Below are 21,835 nucleotides of genomic sequence, written 5' to 3' on the forward strand. Positions count from 1 at the left end.
CTTGTCTCAGCCAGTGACCATAGGGTCTCCTGAACCACCCAGCTGGGACCTGGAGGTACTGCCGTAGACCAGAGCACTCTACCATAGGTTGTAGGTCTTGGGGAAAGTGGTGAACTACCGTCACATTCTCGAGGCAGCAGAGGTGGGACGGTGGCAATTGTCTGGAGTCTCCAGTTCCCAGGCGGCTGGTGAAGGACGTCAGGAGTTCTGAGAAATAGACAGACAATTATGGGTTTGACAAGCGAGTGTAGGATCAGTAAAAACCTATGGTATTCCAACTGTTAATCCTACAACATTAGGTTTTGTAAAACTGCTCAGGTTCCGTGTTATGAGTAATAGTGGTGAAGTAATTAGTTTCTTGGTGGTGGAGGGAGAGAGAGAGAGAGGTGTGTCTTCAGGAAGGCAAAGCCACCAGGTCGACCACAGAGCTCCCTCTCTGCGGCCTGGTCTGGACGAACACTCCCGCAATGAACTGGACAACTGTACATAGGGTTTTAAAACTCGGGACATTTGTGGCCAAAACTCCACACACTCCTCGAGGGAGTTGGTCTGTCTGGCTCTCCACGGGGGCTGTCGTCCAGACCAGTGTAGGGTAGAGAGGTCCCTGTGGACATCGCTGGGTCACTAGAGGTCATTGACGACATTTGGCTGCCTCACGGCTGAAGTTTTTTTATGTTAGAAATTAAGCAATATTTTGAGTGGGGGAAAAAACAGCGGAACATGAGAAATTATAATTAAGCTGGGTGTAATGTTAGTTTATTGATAATGTTGTGTCCTCTGTGTGTGCTGTGAGGTGAGTGAGTAGTGTGGTAAGAGAATTGCTGACTTGAGAGGTGATGATGATGATGAGCAAGTGAGAGGGCCGAGGTGGAAGTTTGGGAGAGTTATCTGTGAAAACAAAGTGAGAGGATGAGTGGAGAGGGAGAGTTCAAGTGGTGGGGAAGTGATGAAGTAAAGTAGGATGAAGAGAATGTGAGCCAGAGTAGACTTCATTGTGGTCATGGTGTGGTTCTGCAACCTTAGAAAGTGGGATCTCAAGTGTTATGAGGTGACAGTGGCGAGAGTGGTGCACTAGCTCCTTCCCGAACTCCTTAGGTGAGACATGGAGTGGATGAGGAGGTGGATCAAGGTGATGAGAGTGAGGATGATGAGGGAGAGAGAAAGAGAGAGAGTCATGTTGGTGAGAGGCTGGAGGTGAGGGAGAGGGAGGAGAGCCCCAGGTAAGAGCGGTGGCTGGTCCGGCAGGGAAGGACGGCAAGGAGCGGCAGGGGGACAAGAACGCCCTGGCGGTGCCGCGGCTGAGCGTGTGTGCGGACGGTGGCAAGGTGGACCGGGCTCGCCTGTGCCAGACGGAGGTACGTGTGTTGGTGCCCCCGGCCAGCGAGCGCCGCCAGACCCAAGTACGGTAAACCCCACACTGGTGCACGACCTCCCCAGCAGCACGTATGTACGTACACCCACACGTCCAGTACTGAGTGCAAGCCTCGGACCGGCACACGGCCACCTGTGCTTGTGATGCCATACACACAGACACGCACAAGCAACACACGTACACGCGCACACGCACACGAATCTAATTCTTCATATCGTCACGTACATGCACAGGACACGGATGCTCTTCTTTCCACCTCTTGTGTATGAGTGGGACACAGAAGTACATGTATGTTTCCTCCCGTCCCCCACACACCAGCTCACGCACGCTGCCCTCGCCCCTCCCACACCACCCCTCCACACATACACACACACACCTACCTCTAGTTTCTGATATTCAAATAAAGCCACTCGTTTGAAGCCTTTTTTTGGAGGTATGTGTACGACTATACGTTGGTGAGTAGGGCTGGAGTCAATGGGACTTGACAGATTGTACACAAAATGACAGGTGTGCAATGGAGAGATTGTTGAGTGTGAACGTGCAGAGAGGAGCAGCAGGTGGCATGTCTGATTATTTCTAGGTGGGGGGCGAGGGTGATAAAGGTGGAGTAAAGGAAGCCATGGGGTGTCGGGTTCTGGATATTCAAAAGAGTTAGTGGCGTGCGTGGGATGAAGTGAACTTAGTGATGTACTACACAGGGATCAGTCTGAGCTGAACCAGGGCATATGGAAGCTGTCAAGGGAATCCACGGAAAGGTTTGTAATGCTTTGTTATGGAGAGTGGGTCCTGCTTTCGTTGCATTGCACATGACAGTAGGAAAGTGGATGTTTGCAGATGAAGCAATTATTCGTTTATACTTGACGATACCTCGTTAATTGGATTCAAATGAAGCATGAGGCCTGGACAGGGCTTTCAGAATTCGTTGCCTCTGGAGCTAATACGTTGCTATTGAGGTCCTAAATACGTGGTATGATGTGCTTTACGAAAACGAAGGAAAAAAATCTAGAATTTTGCCTCTCAGTGTTTACCCTGTGTGTGTGTGTGTAGTGTGTGTGTGTGTGTGTGTGTGTGTGTCTGGAGGCAGATGTGTGACGTGATGTGTTTGATGACTAAGGACAAGACGATGACATCGTGTCTAAAATTTTTATTCTTTCTTTCATGAACTCTGTTGAACAATATTCACATTGCAGAGCTGAGAACTTGATGGTGGCTTTGTTTGAATGTGTTGAACCAGTTCTTTTTTTTTCTTTTTTGAGATTTCTCCGCTGATGCTGATATTGGTTTCTGTCACCAGTGTTTTTCGTCGTTGTTTCCACAGTTGATCTTCAATCCCACTTCCTCAAAAACACACACACACACAACAACAAAACATGCAACAGTAACGAAAACGACAATAGATAACAAGACGATACATTTTTGGATTTGAGGATCCATCATTAAGGCCACTTAGACAGATTCCAAATAACGTTGTGACTTTTTTAAAGAGAGGTTTGGACAAGTAAAAAAAAAAAGGAAGTTGTAGATATGAACTCGTGATGTACATAACACTAAGATACTATAAAGGAGATCTACATGTAAATGAATAATTGTTCGCCTATTCTATAGAGTGGGTACACACAAGACTCAAAGTCTTGAGCTTTTAAGGAAAAGGGAAGATTAATATCCATCGCTGTATCAATATTGAGCAAATACTTGAGCCTTTCACATTAAGAAATAATTTTTGATCATTAAATATGAGGGTTCAAGATACATGAGAAACTTGCATGTCTCCATTATATATATATATATATATATATATATATATATATATATATATATATATATATATATATATATATATATATATGGTATGATCCATACAGAAGATTAAATTACTAAGGGTAGTTCAGTTACTGTAATGTATCTATTAAATCAGTGAATGTCATACGAATTTCCCAACTTTGCAACATGATTAAGCAGAACTAGAAAACATTTTGGCCATTTCTTATGGACTAATTTTAAAAACTAGGACTGAGGACAATAGGACATTAAGCGTTTTGGCCAAAGACATATAGAATTCAAGTGGTTAATGTAAGTATGTAGAGTTGCAGTAATGTCTCCAATGAATTAATATAACATATTTTAGTTAAAAATATTTGTAAAATATTTATATTTCTGAAAATGAGCTCAAGAAATGTTTCGACCTTAAAAATACATAAGAACAACCTCATCTCTTACATACTCGAATGTCTTAATGTCAAGTCACCACTGCGGTTGCCCCATTTTCTAGTTCACCATCGAAAAGTTGTTTTTATCGATCCAGTGGCAGTTTTTGTTTGTTTCTGAACAACTTACAACCTTTGTTCATCCATTCTTTGCTACCTACACAATAGGTCTAATTCGTCTCAGCATCAATCCTCTTTCCAACTTTCCTTATCTGATGTAAATGACCAGTTCGCTTGGTGCAAATCTCTTAACCTTGGCCCTTTCACCTTCTGGTTCAGGTGACATGTTCCATGGCTTTTCCAACAATGACTACATTAAGAAAAGACATTAGAAATATCACAGGTGTTGTGGAACAGTTATTATTATTACCTGGTTCATGATTGGTAACAGGTCACAGACATTACAATCGTTGTATCTACAGAAAAAAAAAAAACGAGCCGCTGACAATGACACAGAAATACGTCAAAAACTTTATAGTTAGTTAATAACTGAAACAAAAGATATATATTTCACACACTCTTCAAGAGATAATACAGGAGGATGCTTGAATCGGTTATACCTTCATCACAACATATGTATACATACATTCATATCCCATCCAAACCCGAGTTATTAGGACAACTATAGGAACTTTCTTCAGTAAAGTGATATAATTAAAGATGAAAGTTTCACGACGTCTTAAACAATCCTATCTGAGCTTCAAACTTGGGTCAGGTGAGACTTAACTTGTCACTAATATGCTTGTTATGATCAACCTTGTATTGAATATTTGGGAGCTTTAAATATGGATATGCCTTTACTTAATTATTTTCATATTCCTTTATTTATTTACTTCCCTAAACAATAGTATCTGTTCATGTAAATAATCTTAAATCAGTTTCTTTTATATATTTTTTTTTATTTTGTTAAACTGAAGCTAGCTGGATCCACAGAGGTAAAAGGATGGAGTGATATATCCCTCCCCCTCATATATATATATATATATATATATATATATATATATATATATATATATATATATATATATATATATATATATATATAAACTAATTCAACACTGAGTGTTCAGGAGATAAATCTGGGTCACACGACTCATGACAACCAGTGAGAGTTGACACTGGACCAAAAGGAGATAAAATTGACTTTGTCTCAGACACGCCTACGGCACTGGACGGGATCTAGTTGGGGGAGGGTAGGCCGCCCACACACTGGCCCTGGTTTCTCTTTGAATCAACACCAAAGGCATGAGGGTAACGTCTTAATCTCACAGCTTGTAAAGTGGTCATGGAACTCCGAAGTAAACTGTTCCAGCAGTGAGTAACCAGGAATCGAACCTGGGACGAATGAATGATAAAAGCAGTGAGCGTGTCCATTGGACCACCATTTAGACGTTCTCACTGTACCTTAGGTTTTTATATTTAGAGTGGTTTTGTGGCCTATGTGCAGGGTGGTTATCCTTCTGGGGGCCTCAAGGGATATACTCAGTTGTGAAGTAGTTTATATATGTACACTACACATTCCGATATATATATATATATATATATATATATATATATATATATATATATATATATATATATATATATATATATATCGTCCTCCTTCCCTCCCTCAAATGGAATACAGTTGGTGAATAATTTGTTTAGTGCAACTGCAATAAATAATTTACTTTCAGCATGGTAGAACATTGATAACATTCTAATATTTTCCCTGAGCTTCGTGACAGACATACTCGGGATAACACTTTTGCTGATATCCGTCCGTACTCCTTGCTCAACTAAACACGTGTGTCTCTGTATAGCCTTCATCTCTTTCTTTCTCTCTCTCTCTTTCTTTCTCTCTTATTATAAACCCACCCAAGGATGGGGGCCACAACCCCAGCACAACCCTGGCACAGAAGTTCCTTCCTCATCCCAGTGCCATAAACACTACCCATAAAAATCTCTGTTGTGTCGTATGGTGTTCACTCTTCATCTTTCTCTCTCTCTCTCTGTCTCTCTCACTCTCTCTCTCAGCCTAGATTGCTTCCGTTACCCCTCTCTGCCAACGCTCCTCACCCTCATATAAACTTATGTTAAACTCCTTTAAAAAGATAAATTACAGTTGTATCTCCTTAATTATATTATTTTATCTTTAGTCGTTATATCTGTTTTATTTATCATATATGTATTCAGCTTATTTTATTTAAAAAAAAAATAACTTATGTAGGGTTCGTTTGTCTAGGAAATCCGCTGGAATTTAAAATAACTGACTTAATAATACTGACTTCAGTCTTTGCAACGGCCATCTTAGACCTGGACATTAAAGATGTCTTTAAATCCTGGAATTTCTTTATTTATATAATTTTTCTTGTATCTGATGTTCTTTACAGTTAACTTTTGCATCTAAATTGTACTTGAGACTAAATCTTTCGAATTGCTTTGCTTTAAAACTTTGAAATATGTTTTAGAATGCATGTAATATAGTCTTGTTGTTGTGAACACGACTGTGTATGTATGTATGTGTGTATTTATGTGTGTGTGTGTGTGTGTGTGTCTGTGTATAAGTGTGTGTGTGTGTGTGTATATGCCTGTGTGTACATGTAAACAACTGTAGCATGCTGCCTTAGGTGTAATATTAGACCTAGTTGTTTACTCCGTGTCATTATTTCAGTGTAGTTGTTCATCTAGAGAGGATATTTGATGTGTATTTAGGAAGTGTGTGTGTGTGTGTGTGTGGATCTTGTAGCATGAGCCAGCCAGTGGTCCCCACAAAAGCTTTGATAAAAACAAAATGTTTTCCAAATATTTCCAGAGCATGACAGTCTCTCAAACTGAAAGTCACTCATCTTTCCCACAAGTGTAGAGTAGAGCGATGACATTGCTTGTAATATGATGATAAAAAATTAATGTAAATTTAAAGTACTGGTTAATTATATAAAGATAACAAAGTCTTAATTCTAACGTACAATTCATATCCAAGAAAGAAGTTGCCTTGTTTCAGTAGCCCTTTCATGAAGATAAGAACTGGTGAAGAATTTAATCAGTGTTTACATCATGAAGAACATGGAAAATAACGATAGATTTTCTTTTGAGTAGCGATCCTTCATCCTACACCAGCGGTTCCTCATCCTACATCAGCGGTCCCTCATCCTACACCAGCGGTTCCTCATCCTACACCAGCGATCCCTCATCCTGCACCAGCGGTCCCTCATCCTACACCAATGATCCCTCATCCTACACCAGTCCCTCATCCTTCATCAGTGATCACTCATCCTATACCAACGATCCCTCATCCTTCACCAGCGGTTCCTCATCCTACACCAGCGGTCCCTCATCCTACACCAGTGGTCCCTCATCCTACACCAGCGATCCCTCATCCTACACCAGCGATCCCTCATCCTACACCAGCGATCCCTCATCCTACACCAGCGGTCCCTCATCCTACACCAGTGGTCCCTCATCCTACCCCAATGATCCCTCATCCTACGCCAATGGTCCCTCATCCTACACCCCTCATCCCACATCCTCCACCAGTGGTCCCTCATCCTCCACCAGCTCAGAGATCCCTGGACCATCCTATGGTACATCTTATCATGTAGTAATGCTCCCTGGGCCTCCCCAGTCGTCCTTGACCTAACGGTAATCCTCCTTGACTTCTGTTGACGCCCCTCCAACTACTGTGAGCCCTCCCTCCTTCCCTCCCGTTCCACCTTTCCCTAACTTCTCTCTCTCTCTCTCCCCTGTAACTGTTAGCCTTTGTTGACCTGGTCTGGTCTATTGTGACATTCCTTGACCCGTCGTGACTTTTTCCCCGACTCGCGCTGGGTTTTCTTGTTTTGGGACTTTCTGGATCCTATCCTTATCTTCACTCACCTCCCTGTGACCTCTATTGGCCTCTGTTGAACCCCTGATTGACTCTTTTGCACCTCCTCTGACGCCCCCTGACCTGACTTGACCTCTCTCTCTCTCTCTCTCTCTCTCTCTCTCTCTCTCTCTCTCTCTCTCTCTCTCTCTCTCTCTCTCTCTCTCTCCAAGGCATCCAGTACACTCCCCAGCACCTTATTTTTTCATGTACGACCTGACCTGACATGACCTTATCGTCCATAGATCACTCTGACCAGTCTCAGTGACCTCCTCTTCCTCAAACCCACCCACACTTCCCTCTTACCTGCCCCGCCCATCCCCACGCTGACCCCCTCACCCCCTAACGTGGCTCCTCCCTTCGTGACCACCAGTTCACCATTATCGAGTTCGAGCCGGACACCTTACGGATCTTGCTGGACTACCTGCACACGGGCTCCTGCCCTCTGACCTGCACCTCCATCCCTGGCCTCATCTGCGCCGCCGAGCACTACGACCTGCCGGAGCTGCTCCAGGCCTGCTTCCACCACGCCAAACAGTTCCTACGTATCGAAGTGGTGAGTGAGGGTTCCTACGTATCGAAGTGGTGAGTGAGGGTTCCTACGTATCGAAGTGGTGAGTGAGGGTTCCTACGTATCGAAGTGATGAGTGAGGGTTCCTACGTATCGAAGTGGTGAGTGAGGGTTCCTACGTATCGAAGTGGTGAGTGAGGGTTCCTACGTATCGAAGTGGTGAGTGAGGGTTCCTACGTATCGAAGTGGTGAGTGAGGGTCGTGTGGTATGGGGTAGGGGGTTATGTGGAGTTGGGGAGGTCATGTGTTACATGGATTGAGAGTCAAGTGGATATGTGGAATGAGGGTCAAGGAGTTTCAAGGCAAGTATCCTCAATGCTGAATCATTGTCATCAACACCTTTCCTTCCTGTGTCGCATTCCTAAATCAAAGCTTGTGATAAAGAATAAATAAACACTTAATTTCGTCGATATATTTGGCTCTGAAATGTTTAGATGTGTTTATCAGTGAGTCTCCTGGCCATGGTGGAGCGATAGTAAACGCTGGTTGTGTGTGTGGCAGGTGTGCAACATGTTGAGCAGTCTGGAGAACTACTACTGGCGCTACACCTCGGCCTCAGAGCTGGTCAACATGATCCTGGCCTTCGTGGAGACCCGAGCTGTGCAGGTGAGTCTCTCTCTCTCTCTCTCTCTCTCTCTCTCTGGGTGCGGTTCAGTTGCCTTGACCAGGACGATTCCAGTCGACTTCTATGGTCACGGGAGCCTAGTCATTGAGCTACTATAGTAGCAGTGATCACAGTAATGATGTAATTTAGTTAGTCTTCATTTATCGATCTCTTTAGTAGCCATTGATTGCTTGATTTATTGCATCATTTTGGTGACGGGGGCCGCCAGGTGTGTGTGTGTGTGTGTGTGTGTGTGTGTGTGTCTTCCGCCTGTCGTCATCTTAAGTCTCCGTTGCGTCAACAGGGGTGCGGGTGTTTGGGTAACTGATCTCATGTCGGTCAAGAGTCGCTGAAGCGCTTGGAGTGTGACTCGAGTCCTTGTAGGGGGGTCGGAGTCGAGGCGCAGGGTTTGTTCTGGAGAGGAGGTGCCGGGTTGCTTTTAGGGCTGCCAGGGCAAAGGCGTCTTGAAGCCGAGATGCAGGACTCCCGTGGTGGCTGGCAATGGTTGAGCGGAAAGATTTGATAACTAGTATCCAACCTACGACCAGAGCCTCATATTAGGAAGGCCATTACGTGTGAAAACCTCTCAACGGATTGTACTCTTGGTAGTTGCTGAATGACCGAGCGAGTGTCTCCTTCCACAGGTTATCGTGTAGAGCCAGGGTTACGTCGGGTATATCCTAGTCTGCAGGACCCTCTCGACATACTCCGTGGGCCAGGGAGAGGACTTCTCCACTGATGACGCTTGTAGTGATGTCTCGACGGAGTCTTGATACGTAGGCACACCTTACTGACGAGGATTGACGTCGTTGTCCTAGAGCAGGATGGTCGAGATGGGACGCCTTCGTGCCTTCCCTGGGGATATTCCTCACAAGAGGTGAAGGAGGCTTCGGGTGGAGGGCAGCGGAGGAAGTGAATCTCGACTCGCTGTTGACCAGAAAGCGACCATTTCTATGGGACTAACATCCTTGGCGCTGATAGCATTATATAGCTGTGGCACCTCTGGCGCTGGTATTAACGGCATCAACGATTATGTCAACACGGACACTAACACTCCTTCTTAATCGATCCCTCTTCCGAGCATCCGGTTCATTTTTGAGACATCCAGTCCCTTTCCACAGTACCCCAGTCCCTTCTGAATAGGTTCCGATCCCTTTCCCTTGCACTGAATCGCTTTTCAACCCAACAAAACCACTTGTCCAAACATCCAAACTCATTCCACATCATTTAATCCCTCATTAGAGCTTCCAGCTCATACCTAAAACATAAACTTTCTTTAGCATCTAATCCTTTTTCAGAGCATCCAGTGTATTTCTGAGTTATCCTTTTTCGGGCCGTCCAGTTCCCTCAGCATTGATGCTCACGCTATCTGAAGTATGTAATCTCTTTTCATGATATTCAATCACTCACTATGGCATCTGATCCCCTTATCTAAAGACTAACCTTAGTTCTTGGTGGTTGCAGGTGTTCCAGAGTCCAGACTTCTTGCAGCTGTCGGAATCCATGGTGCATATGATGATGGCTAGGAACCTCGAGGTGGCCGAGATCACCAAGTTCGAGGCCATGTTGACGTGGGCCAAGAACCGGGTCAAGACGAAGGGCGGGTCAAAGGCCGACTCGCGCGTCGAGTTCCGCTGCATCATGGAGCGCCTGACACGCGAGCTGAAGCCCTACAGGATATCTCCACAGGACCTTATCAAGGTTAGATGTGTGGGCTGAGCAGGGACGGACGTCGGGGGAAGCAGGAGGGTGGGAGACGTGTGGGCTGAGCAGGGACGGACGTCGGGGGAAGGAGGAGGGTGGGAGACGTGTGGGCTGAGCAGGGACGGACGTCGGGGGAAGCAGGAGGGTGGGAGACTAAGGGAGAGGAAGTATAGGAAGATGAGGGTTAAGAGATGGTATGTGGGACGTGCACGAAGAGATAGAATAGATTTGCTGACGAAATCCATTTCCATTAGACCAGTAGTAATGTTGGTGTTTCAAGAAGTAGGACTAACAGCAGCGTTGACCTTTCCAGATCGTCCTGCCCAGCAAGGCCATCAAGAACGAGCGCATCCTGGAGACCCTCATGTTCCAGGCCAACTCTGGAATGTACCGCATCAACGACTCGTACCTGGAGGCTTGTCAGCAACGCCTTCAGAAGCAGGACTCCAAGTTCAGCGAGTGGGAGTCTTTCGACTATGGTCTATAGCAGCCAGAGGTCGGCTTCTGCCAACCCAGGCCACCTGGCTCCTGAGGGACCCAGCTTTAAGACCCGTCGTCTTCGTCAAGTCTGGATCTTCAGTGCCATCGGACGGAACACTTCGAGGTCACTGGAAACTTCACCGGTCCAGTAGAAACATTCGCCTTTGACGCCGTAAGATGAAACATCCTGTCAGATAAGTTCCCATCCGCTGTGTACTCCGAGGTGCTCCTCACCTCGAGACTAAATAGAGCTTGGATAAGGAAAAAAAGACGAATATTCCAAAATATGACACCAAGATCAAACCTCCGGTGCTGCCGCTTCTTATCACAAACTTGTTCAGGATCTGGACCTCAGTAGGAGGGACTGCATGGCCCCCATTCCAGACTCTGGTCCATCTTGAACCAAAAACCTTTCTCGTAAAAAAAAAAAAAAAAAAAAAAATGGGACTTCGTTGTACTGTGTCGTCTTGTGAGGTGGAGGGAGGGAAGGGGAAGCTGTATAGATGTCGAGGTTTCGTGCAAGATTCAGGTCACATGTCCTGACGCCCAGGATCCACACAGGACGTGTAGGGCTCGTCGGTCAGTTGGTCCTCATAAACAGGAACGAGAAAGTCTAGACTAGAACTCGCTCAAGGTCTCCTGCTGTGCTCAGGATCAGACGACTACCCTCCACCATCGCCCGGTCGATGTGTGAGGACAGACAATAACTGATCATCTCTTTTTCGTTCGAGTTTCTAGTGTAGCGCGCTGCATCATCGAGGGAAGGGACATTTTGGATGATTGCATTTTGCGGGTCGAACGAGTTGAAGTTGGCGGAAAAACGTGATAGTAAACTGTGTTAGTCGAACGCTCTCCTGTTCAGTCGGCTGAATTGGAAATACTGAGCATCAGATTTAAGTGGGAGGTGCGTTTTTAATGTTGGAGTCGTATGTTCTCGTGATCCGACCTCTCTTAGCGTTCGAACTGTTGTCTCTAACTTGTTTAAATCTGTGAGGACGAGACAACGTGTTGTTGTCCCACAGATTTGTTGGCGTCTTCCTCACCCTATACAAAATCTTTTTTTAACCTAACCGACGAAAACAATCATTTTTAAACTTAAACTCTGGGGAGGGGGTTGGGGGAGTGTTAAGGGCCTGGCTGCGTCTGGCGGTTCAGTGCAGGGACTTGGGTAAAAAATTCACGGATTTGGGACGCAACTTGTATATCCCTCAAGTTTCGCTGGAGGATGATGGACAGAAGACTTCTTAATCATTTTAGATCATTTGAAACTTACCATCGCCAGAAACGGAGACTGTTTCTCTGCCATAATGACTTAGAGAAGGAAGCCTAATTGCAAGTTGATCAGGCACCTCCCCAGAATTTATATCTTCAGAATTTTCCACGATCCATTGGATCTCGATCACCCAGCAGATATGAAATTTCAGAGCCATGATCCTAGGCATGAGACAAAAGGGCACTGAGTGGATACGGACCCATCCTTCCAGGAGGGAGGTATAAGGTCATATCATAGCCTGGACCAGAGACCCTCGGTAGGTTGTAACCGATCATGGTGGAACCAGCCGGCCCACAAGGTTAATGGCTCCTAAGGTCTGTTTCCGATAAGGAGACTTAATTTTGGACCTTTTCCAAGGAAAACCTGTGTATTTAACCCACGTCAAAGGATGAAGCCATGAAGCAGGTGTGCATAATGCTACAAAATATTGTTTCAAGAAGACACGTGTATCGAGCGAGACGAGGTCACTACATCAGAGGTAAACACTGACACAGTAACAGCGAAGGTGCTGGGCAGGATATGAACAGGGAGAATTAAGATGGCCTCGTGTGTACCTCTGTTCTCGTGGGTGATAACACCTCTTCTGTACCGCGCAGTGACCTCCCTCGCCTCTGTGCCTTGCTCCTACACAGTGGAGGCGGTCTACACCCACCCACTCCACCATCTTGACTTTCCACGACCATAAGGCTTGTGACACAAAGAGACTAAGAGGTGATCCTCGACTGACCGCCAGTCTTCCACGAGTGATGTCAGGGCTGTGATGACAGGTTCGAGAGAACCAGACGTACGAGACACAAGGGTACGAGCCGCCGGGGAGTCAATGAAAAGCTCTAAATGTGGATGAGGAGGATGGATCAACCCTGTGGCTGGCCGGGCAAGTGTTCCATGTGTTGTACCAGACAAGGAACACATGATTGTCCTGGAGATGGGTGGGTGTTTTGGAGGACCAACCACTACGGCTCTCGCAACAAGTGATGGGACTTCGTTCGTAAGGACCTGCTGGTACCAGTACAGTGTCTGGGGGTCTTTGAGGAACTTATACGAATGAAATGAGAGATTCTTGGCAAAAAAAAAAAGTTGGAGAGAATGGAATCCATTACCTGTCGTAGATCACACCATGGTAGTCAGCCACGTCCTCCATTGCTGCTCATGGGTTTGGAACTTCTCCCAGAAGGCTCGAGTTTGTGAACCGGAAAGCCATACTGATAATATATATATATATATATATATATATATATATATATGATGAATAGTGATCACCGACAAAAATGTCATAAGAGATTTTAAAAGATAAAAGTCTTTAGTTTTGGCAGGGAAAAGAATGTATGTGTTAATGTGTGAATTTTTGTGCATGTGACAAGTTGTTTATGGACGATAGACCGAGATAATCAATCGACGATAGACCGAGGTAATTAATGACGATAGACCGAGGCAATTAATCTACGATAGACCGAGGTAATTAATCAACGATAGATTGAGGTAATCGACGATAGACCGAGGTAATTAATCATCGATGGATTGAGGTAATCTACGATAGACCGAGGTAATTAATCATCGATAGATTGAGGTAATCGACGATAGATCGAGGTAATTAATCGCGTTTATTTCCAGCGGATGATTTTTGAGATGGCGTTTTGGTTACTATTTACTTCCATATGTCGCAGAGCAGAAGTGACCTGTAGTCACCATCAGTCATTCCCGGGTTATGTGAAGGAGGAGTTGTAGGCTCCCGTCATTTCCTTCATTGAGGGTTGTTGAGACTATGAAATCACTCAATCATTCTGCTTTCACGGATAATTCTTGCCTTAAACCAGACACAGCCATCAGTAAGTGCAAGTTTTCGCCGCCAATATATTTAAGCAAGAGTTGACCACTGCATACGAGTGTCTGCCATGTTCGATTTAACTATGTAATGTATATATATGAACGTGAAATCACACTTCAGTAGGAGTTCCTACTGAAGTGCGACTTCACCTTCATATTATCAAGGACAAAGTGATCATTATATATATATATATATATATATATATATATATATATATATATATATATATATATATATATATATATATATAATGCGTTGCTGAATACGTTGTTCACAGACGCGCGTTTGTGTGAGTGTGTATTTTCCAGTAGCAACAGACGTCAACAGTAGACGTAGAACCAATAGGAATATCGGCCTTACCGTTTTGTACTTCCGTTATGACCCGGCTTGAACTCGGCTGACCCCCGCCTCCCTCATGTCACTCCACGCCAACTGTAGCAGGAAGCAGCTATAAGTACGTGATAATCCTTAGGAAAATAACAAGAGAATAATGATACTAATATCAGACCCCCTTCCGTGGAGTTAAAAGGAAAGATCTTGTTCCATATATATATATATATATATATATATATATATATATATATATATATATATATATATATATATATATATATATATAAGTGCATACGAACATGCACATTCATAAGACAGACGAGTATGGTAACGTGATCACCTCCCGCGTCGTCATACCCGCCCCCCTCTGGACGCGTCGGTTGCCGTACACTCCGCATTATCTCCCTGACCCGCGCCGCGCATCACCTCCTCCTCCGCCTCCGTGGCACGCCAGTGAGCTGGGTGGAGGACGTCGTTCCCCCACCGCTGGTGTGGCCGGGAGTCGGAGGGTAGGGGCTGCTCCTACCACCCGATGCGCCTGTAGTAGGAGGGATGGGTTCGCCGCTTGGCACCGGCCAAGACCGCTCTCTCTCGCACACCGTGGCCGACTCGGGCGCCCATCCACTCACGACGGGGTCATGGTTCGAGTCTTACTTATATATATATATATATATATATATATATATATATAAATATTATACCGACTTCGCAGTGTATCATGACAAAGATCAGTGTGTATAAAATGCAGTAGCCAACACTACTGTTCCTTATTACGCTTATTGTCTTAGTAAACGTTTTTTGGGGTGGGTTTGGGGGAGGGAAGGGGAGGGTCTGGGGTTTATGGATCTTAGTGTATCTGTAGGAGTGTAGGACTCAGCTGTAGGGGCCCCGTAGGACACTCAGCAACAAGGGATGTATAGACGAAGCTAGACGCCGTTTCTAGTAAACTTCTAGGCTAGGTCTCTCTCTCTCTTTCTCTTTCACACTCTCTCTCTCTCTAAGGATCAAAATAGATTATTACACTCGTTGATTTTCGGCTCTGCGTGTTCGGCTCCAGCGGCGGTCCAGTGATTCAAGTGGTCATATCGGTACGAAGCAGCGTCAGTCAGGGACGCGTTCGAGACAGCTCAGTCTTACCGTGAAGCAAGCGCCTCCCCCTCTCTGAACTTGACCTTAGAAATAGAAACGTTCTCAGTTCGTAGTTATGGTGACGTACGCCGAATACCTTATCGTTTTTTTGCACGGAATTAAAAGGGAATCAAACAGCTGGATGGTGGAAAGTAAACAGTAAATAAAAATAGGGGGGGAATACACAAAGGTAATTTTCGGATGATATGAATCCCGCAAGGGAGTCGACAGAAGGGTTCACTGGAGTGGTTCACATACTCCCGCCACGAGCCCATCACCCTCGCCTTGGTTGGATGACATCCAACGTATTAAGTGCCGTGGGTTAACGTACGTTACGGTTAGGGTGTGGCCAGCGCGACCACTGACGAGGGAACTGGTCCACTGAGGTGAGAAGGAAGCATTACGCTCGCGTTCGTTGGTTCGTTCTTGAAAAAGGTTTAGACACAAGGAAGATCCGACACTCCTCAGAGCTTCTAGGCATCTCAAAAATTATCACAGACGTTCCTTGACCCAGGTGTTCCTTGACCCAGGTGTTTCTTGACCCAGGTGTTTCTTGACCCAAGTGTTTCTTGACCCAGGTGTTCCTTGACCCAAGTGTGTATTGACCCAAATGTTCCTTGACGCAGATGTTCATTGATCCAGATGTTTCTTGACCCAGGTGTTCCTTGACCCAGATGTTCCTTGACCCAGGTGTTTCTTGACCCAGGTTTTCCTTTACCCAGGTGTTCCTTGACCCAGATGTTCCTTGACCCAGGTGTTTCTTGACCCGTGTTCCTTGACCAGATGTTCATTGATCCAGATGTTTCTTGACCCAGGTGTTTCTAGATCCAGATATTCCTTGACTTGTTACTTCACCCGGATGTTCCTTGACCCAGATGTTTCTTAACCCAAGTGTTCAATGACCTAGTGTTCTTTCACACAAGTTTTTCTTGACCCAGATATTTATTTACGATGATGTGACTTGACCCAGGTGTTTCTCGATTCAAGTGCTTCTTGACCCAGATGTTACGTGGCACAGGTTTTTCTTGACCCATATGTTCCTTGTGCCAGATGTTTCTTGATCCAGGTGTTCCTTGTACCAGATGTTTCTTGCCCAGGTGTTTCTTGACCCAGTTGTTTCTTGACGCAGATGTTTCTTGACCCAGGTGTTTCTTGACCCGGTGTTCTTTGACCCAGATGTTCCTTGACCCAGGTGTTTCTTGACCCAGGTGTTCCTTGACCCAGATGTTTCTTGACCCAGGTGTTTCTTGACCCAGATGTTCCTTGACCCAGGTGTTTCTTGACCCAGGTGTTCCTTGACCCAGATGTTCCTTGACCCAGGTGTTTCTTGTCCCAGGTGTTCCTTGACCCAGATGTTCCTTGACCCAGGTGTTTCTTGTCCCAGGTGTTCCTTGACCCAGATGTTCCTTGACCCAGGTGTTTCTTGACTCAGGTGTTTCTTGACCCAGGTGTTTTTTGACCCAGATGTTTCTTAAAGCGTCTCCAAACAGCCACTTTCTCCAAGCAAAGGAAGCCCAATTTTTCAAAATCGTTTTTGTTTCTAAGTAAAACATGTACTTAAGCAGGAGTATATAATTGCTCTGTTTTGTAACGGAGTTTGATTATTCATTACAGCCACTTACATGGGCTCATCCGTAGGATATATATATATATATATATATATATATATATATATATATATATATATATATATTACCCCAGGACCTCGTTTCAGATATTCTTGCAGCGTAAAGCTGGGCTACTTTCAGTAGCAGGGAAACGTAGGCTATCTTGGTGTGAGGAGTTCTTTGACGGAGACCCCGACTCTAATGGTACAGCCTCGCCCAAATTGACCACACTTCGCGGTGTGATCTCATGCAGGCGGAATCGAGTATCACCCATATATACATATATGGCTGTGTAGGCGGTCATCTGCTGCATCAGAAGACTCTCATTATGACACGAATGACGTACGATGTTCAGTGTGCCACAGATGGGCATACGGAGGCATTCCACGTCTCGTACAGTCTCGCCTCACACACGCCTCTCTCTCATGACACCAGAAGTAAAGCTGTGCGGACCATCAATTTGAGGAGCCAGTGTCTGGGTGTCGTCTGTCTAGACTTTAGATAGTTAACGTGAGGGAGAGGGTGGGGAATGTCTGGTTCTGTTATGCTAGTCCCATCCCCGAGCAAGATGATTTTAATGATGAACATAGACGAGTATCTTTGTCCCCGACTAGACAGAGGCCCTCACATTGTTTGACAACTATCGTTCCCCGGTGACAAAGTTGATGCTCTTCTCCAGCGTATTTATCGTACCTTGGAGAAAACGTTGATGGACTTCTTCAGTGTACTATCGTACCTTGGTGGCAAAGTTGATGGACTTCCTCAGTGTACTATCGTACCTTGGGAGACAAAGCTGAGGGACTTTTCCATTGTATTATCGTACTCTGAGGACAAAGTTCATCGACTCCTCTCGTGTTCTAGTTTACGTTGGTGACAAAGTTGACAAATCTGTGGACTGTCGTACTTTATCGATACTGTTGACTAAATTCTCGATTGCAGTGTGCAGTCTCGGCTGACGCTATGAATGGACATCTTCACAAGAGTTAAATAGACTGGAAACAGTCTAGTGTTGTACTCTTAATGACAGTATTGACGTGTGTGTGTTCTCGACATGTTTCAGTCCTTAGACCTAACTGTCTTTCCTTACTAATAATGATTCTCGATTGACACATTTAGACATCTAATCAACGTCTCTAAATGACACAGCATCAGACGGGCCATTAGGATTTCGTACCGTGTATTACTTGATTTTTTTTTTTTTCGTGACTGTTGTACCGTGGGGAAACGATGATAATGACCAATCCTTCTGGGAATTTATTGAAGATTACCGACCCCGAAGATAGTCCAGATGATAACACCTGACTTATGTCGTTTAACTTGCCTTTCCCATCTAGCTAGTCCTTGATGTTTAGTTTCGTGTCCCTTACTCTTACTCGACTTTCCTCGGTTTTGCGAATGACCTTAGGTCACCTCGGCTTCCTCTTCAGTTTCTTGTATAAGTTGGGTCCAACGAGGCAGGCAGATGGTTGGTGGCGGACCAGCTGAGCTGGCCTGGCCAGACCGGAAACACCCCCTCGCTACAGGTAGGGAAGTCAGTCGCTTGCCCCTGCCCAGGACACCCCCTCACTGGCAGTGTTCCAGAGACTCAGGGACAACCCTTACTCCATAACCAGTATATGAACCTAACCAGATAGGGCGTAGCGCAGACCCTGCAGTCCCTCGCTGGACTGCAGCTGCTGCCACTGACTGTATAATACAACAGTTCGCACACTTCGGGTGATTTTCAAGAGACGCGGTTGTTTTTTCCCTCCCTCTCCTTTTTTTTTTTTTAAACCAAAACAATCACTTCGCTGTTCTCGAGAAACCCCGGTAGGTGTTGTCACCAATGTGGTCAACAACGACAAACGCCCGAGACAAACCTGATGACCATAGACCATGAGATATCGTCGGAGCAGTGGTGGGTCACCGGCAGCCTGTAAGGCGTCCCCCTTCCCCTACACGTAGGTGTGGCAGGGTTGGCACTGGCGCCGTGCTCCCCACTACTCTCTCTCCATCTATCCTACACTTTAGATATTTGTGTATAATGCATGTCACGTTCTTTCCGTCGTACGACGATACAAAAGAGATTCTCATAGTGTGTATCATTAGTAGTGACTCATATTATATTGACCAAAACCAAAAAAATCAGAACATGTCTCTAGTGTCGAGTTGTAGGAGCCACAGTCCGCTGTGCAGTGTGTCACATGTTGTTCATTTATTTGGCTGTTCTCCTTCACTGGGGTCAAACAGTGACCGCGGGCCACCCCAACCCAACCCCAGTCATCATACCACAACCACATCCTCCCTCAGTACTGCTCCACTCCTCCCTGTACCACACCATCCTCCTCATCTTTCCTCGATATACCATGACCCTCCTCACCCAGCCCGCCCCTCCCTCATCCTTTCCGGTGCCCATCCTCCCCAGCCCCTACCCACCTCTGTCCCTAGTTCCATGACCCTCCTCAGTGCCCACCATCCTCCTCAGTGCCTCCCATATCCCGGCAGCTCCCCGCCCGTGTTCTACAGTGCCTATTCCTTCGGGCCCGCCTGTTGAGGTGAGCCACCTGGCGGGGGCTTCGCGACACAGGTCAGCAGCTTCTCGAGCTCTCACACGGGGGTCCGAGCCTGCGATCTCACTCCACAAGGAAGTGTCATCTCCGCCACTAAGTGGCCTCCGGGGGGGGGGGGCTCCTTCTCCTCCTGTAGGGTGGCCGCCTCTCATCGCCTGCAGGGACTACCCCTCCCTGCGGAGGAACTCCCTGGTGGGTGGTGAAGGATCCTCAACCTCTAACGAAGACGACCCCTGTTATCCGGTGCGCATAGCTGACCACTAAGAGCTGTGGCGGGATGCAGCTAGTTGTTCACACGCTGACCCATCGTTAGAGGTTCACCATGGGAGTGTGCCTTGCCCAAGGGAGTGGCGTTACCTCAACACTACCGTAGTACTTAGCCGGACAGGGTGTTCAGAACCTCTGGACACTTTACCCGGCTGAGGGAGAACACAGGTGCGTGCTGAGAACAGACCCATTCCCAGCAGGAGACATTCTGGAAGTGAAGTGAACCAAAAGCAATGGGTCGGCGATTAAATTACTAGCCGCCTTCATCTGCAGCATCCTGGGGATCTTGACATTTTATATTGTGTGATATTCTCATTCCCATTATATGTAAATTGTTATTTCACATACCGCATGAATATATGTTATTTCGAGGGCTTGTATGAGCGTTTATTTCATAGATGCGTCAATGGGTCAAAATTCGTCGACTCTGGCAACAACCCTGGGCGCGCTCCACCCCCATCTTCCTCAGACAAGAGGCGTGTCGGTGTGTATCCGTCTCGCTGGACATAAATGTGTGAAAAAAAAATGCTACAAAAACAAATGTCAGGGATGGCCTGTATGCTATCTTGTTGCTGTCAGGGATGGCCTGTATGCTATCTTGTTGCTGGTATCAGTGTTATCTTGCCGGAGTTGTTGAGGCAGTATCTCAACGTGTTTTCAACCAGCGGGGTATGTTAGTGATGTCTTCAAGTTAATACACTGATGGCGTATAATAAAAAAAGAAACTAACCGGTTTAACAGTTAACATTTCACTTTTAAGAATTTGGAGAAAAAGTAATTTCTTGAACGTTATACAATACAAAGGATCAAATTTGTAACACGGAGTGTATTGACACACACTTAGGTAGGGTGTGCTTCCAAAGCGAGTGTTTACATCGAGTGGTGTACCACAAGGTGGGTAGTGTGGCCTGTTGCAGTTGCTTCTGGGTGTATGGGCTTGAACTGGCCCTTTACACCTATATACTCCCACTAGGGGTATATCTCTTGTCGTCTACACTTACACACAAACAATTTTCATACTAGGAACATTTCCTTAAGTCCTTTGTCGGTAACGTGTGGCCAGTACTGCCTCTAGTGGTGGTCCGTGGAGGCCAGTAACATATTCGTGTAACGCTAAGATGTTCCTCAGGTCATCTGTCTGACCAGTGTACCTGCTGTGTTTACAGGGGATCAGACTGGCTGGGACACACGCCTGTTCTTGCCACTACACCACGAGATAACTGAAGCAGCTAACATTTCCTGCTGCAGCACTGATATGGGTTTACATCTCCCGTGACAGGTGTGTACATCAACAGAAGGTATGTACACCACCCTTGACAGGTATGTACACCAATAGTAAAGGTGTGTATACCACCACTGACAGGTATGTACACCATCAGTGACAGGTGTGTGTGAATCACCAGTGACGGGTATGTACACCACGTCACAGTCTTGTACACCATCAGTGACAGGTGGGTGTACACCACTCAAAGTCTTAACACTCGCTACGGCAAGGCGAACTCACCCACCATATGACCTAAGTCAACTCTCAACCTAATTTCAAAAGTTTATAAACTGTATCTCACACGAGCGGCTGGCTGGGCGTCAAGGCTGCGGCCAGCACAACACTGGATCATCAACAATAACAAGCAGTGTATACGACTGGAAGACAACACATCCACTGTAGAAAGAAAAAAACCCCAGCTGTGCAACTTCAGTGTTCGGGATGTCTATGAGTCACGTTGTAGTTTAATCAAAATGTTATTTGTAATAATGTTGCAAGAGAGAGAATACCTTTCGTTGTCATCTCTAGCGAAATATTTTTCTACTTACTTTTCATAGCTATACAACTTTCCAGTGCTGGGCGGTTTCTTTGGATTTCTGAAGTGGGTACTACACCCCCTTGCGTGCAGCTGTGTATGGTGCATGTTACCGGACAATAAACAAGTGCAAATCCACACCTCTCTCGTGTCTCATTAACCTACTGACGCCATCTGTCGTATAGGCATGATAAGGGGTCCACTTAGTGTACTGCTGTCCCTTGGTGTTGCTCTGGTCCAGGTGGTTACTTAATGAAACAGATGGTGTCAACTTC

General features: G+C 45.7%; 1 protein-coding gene across 13 annotated transcripts in view; it reads left to right on the forward strand.

Annotated features, from left to right (window-relative positions):
* Positions 1–21,697, forward strand: part of rsh (Rap GTPase activating protein radish) — a 142,177-nt gene extending 120,480 nt beyond the window's left edge. For 6 of the 13 annotated variants that reach the window (XM_071696007.1, XM_071696006.1, XM_071696009.1 and 3 more), the window contains 5 exons: positions 1,246–1,400; positions 7,794–7,976; positions 8,493–8,597; positions 10,060–10,296; positions 10,613–21,697. In XM_071696007.1, coding sequence (XP_071552108.1) covers positions 1,246–1,400; positions 7,794–7,976; positions 8,493–8,597; positions 10,060–10,296; positions 10,613–10,786 — 854 coding nt within the window. In that variant the 3' untranslated portion in view covers positions 10,787–21,697. Of the gene's footprint in view, positions 1–1,245; positions 1,448–7,793; positions 7,977–8,492; positions 8,598–10,059; positions 10,297–10,612 lie in introns of those variants that run through there. The other 7 variants (XM_071696010.1, XM_071696016.1, XR_011716977.1 and 4 more) reach the window with 6 other exon arrangements.
* The last annotated feature ends 138 nt before the right edge of the window (positions 21,698–21,835 follow it).

Source organism: Panulirus ornatus, chromosome 58 (genome assembly GCF_036320965.1).
Source record: "Panulirus ornatus isolate Po-2019 chromosome 58, ASM3632096v1, whole genome shotgun sequence".
In the NCBI taxonomy this organism is placed as follows: Eukaryota; Metazoa; Arthropoda; class Malacostraca; order Decapoda; family Palinuridae; genus Panulirus; species Panulirus ornatus.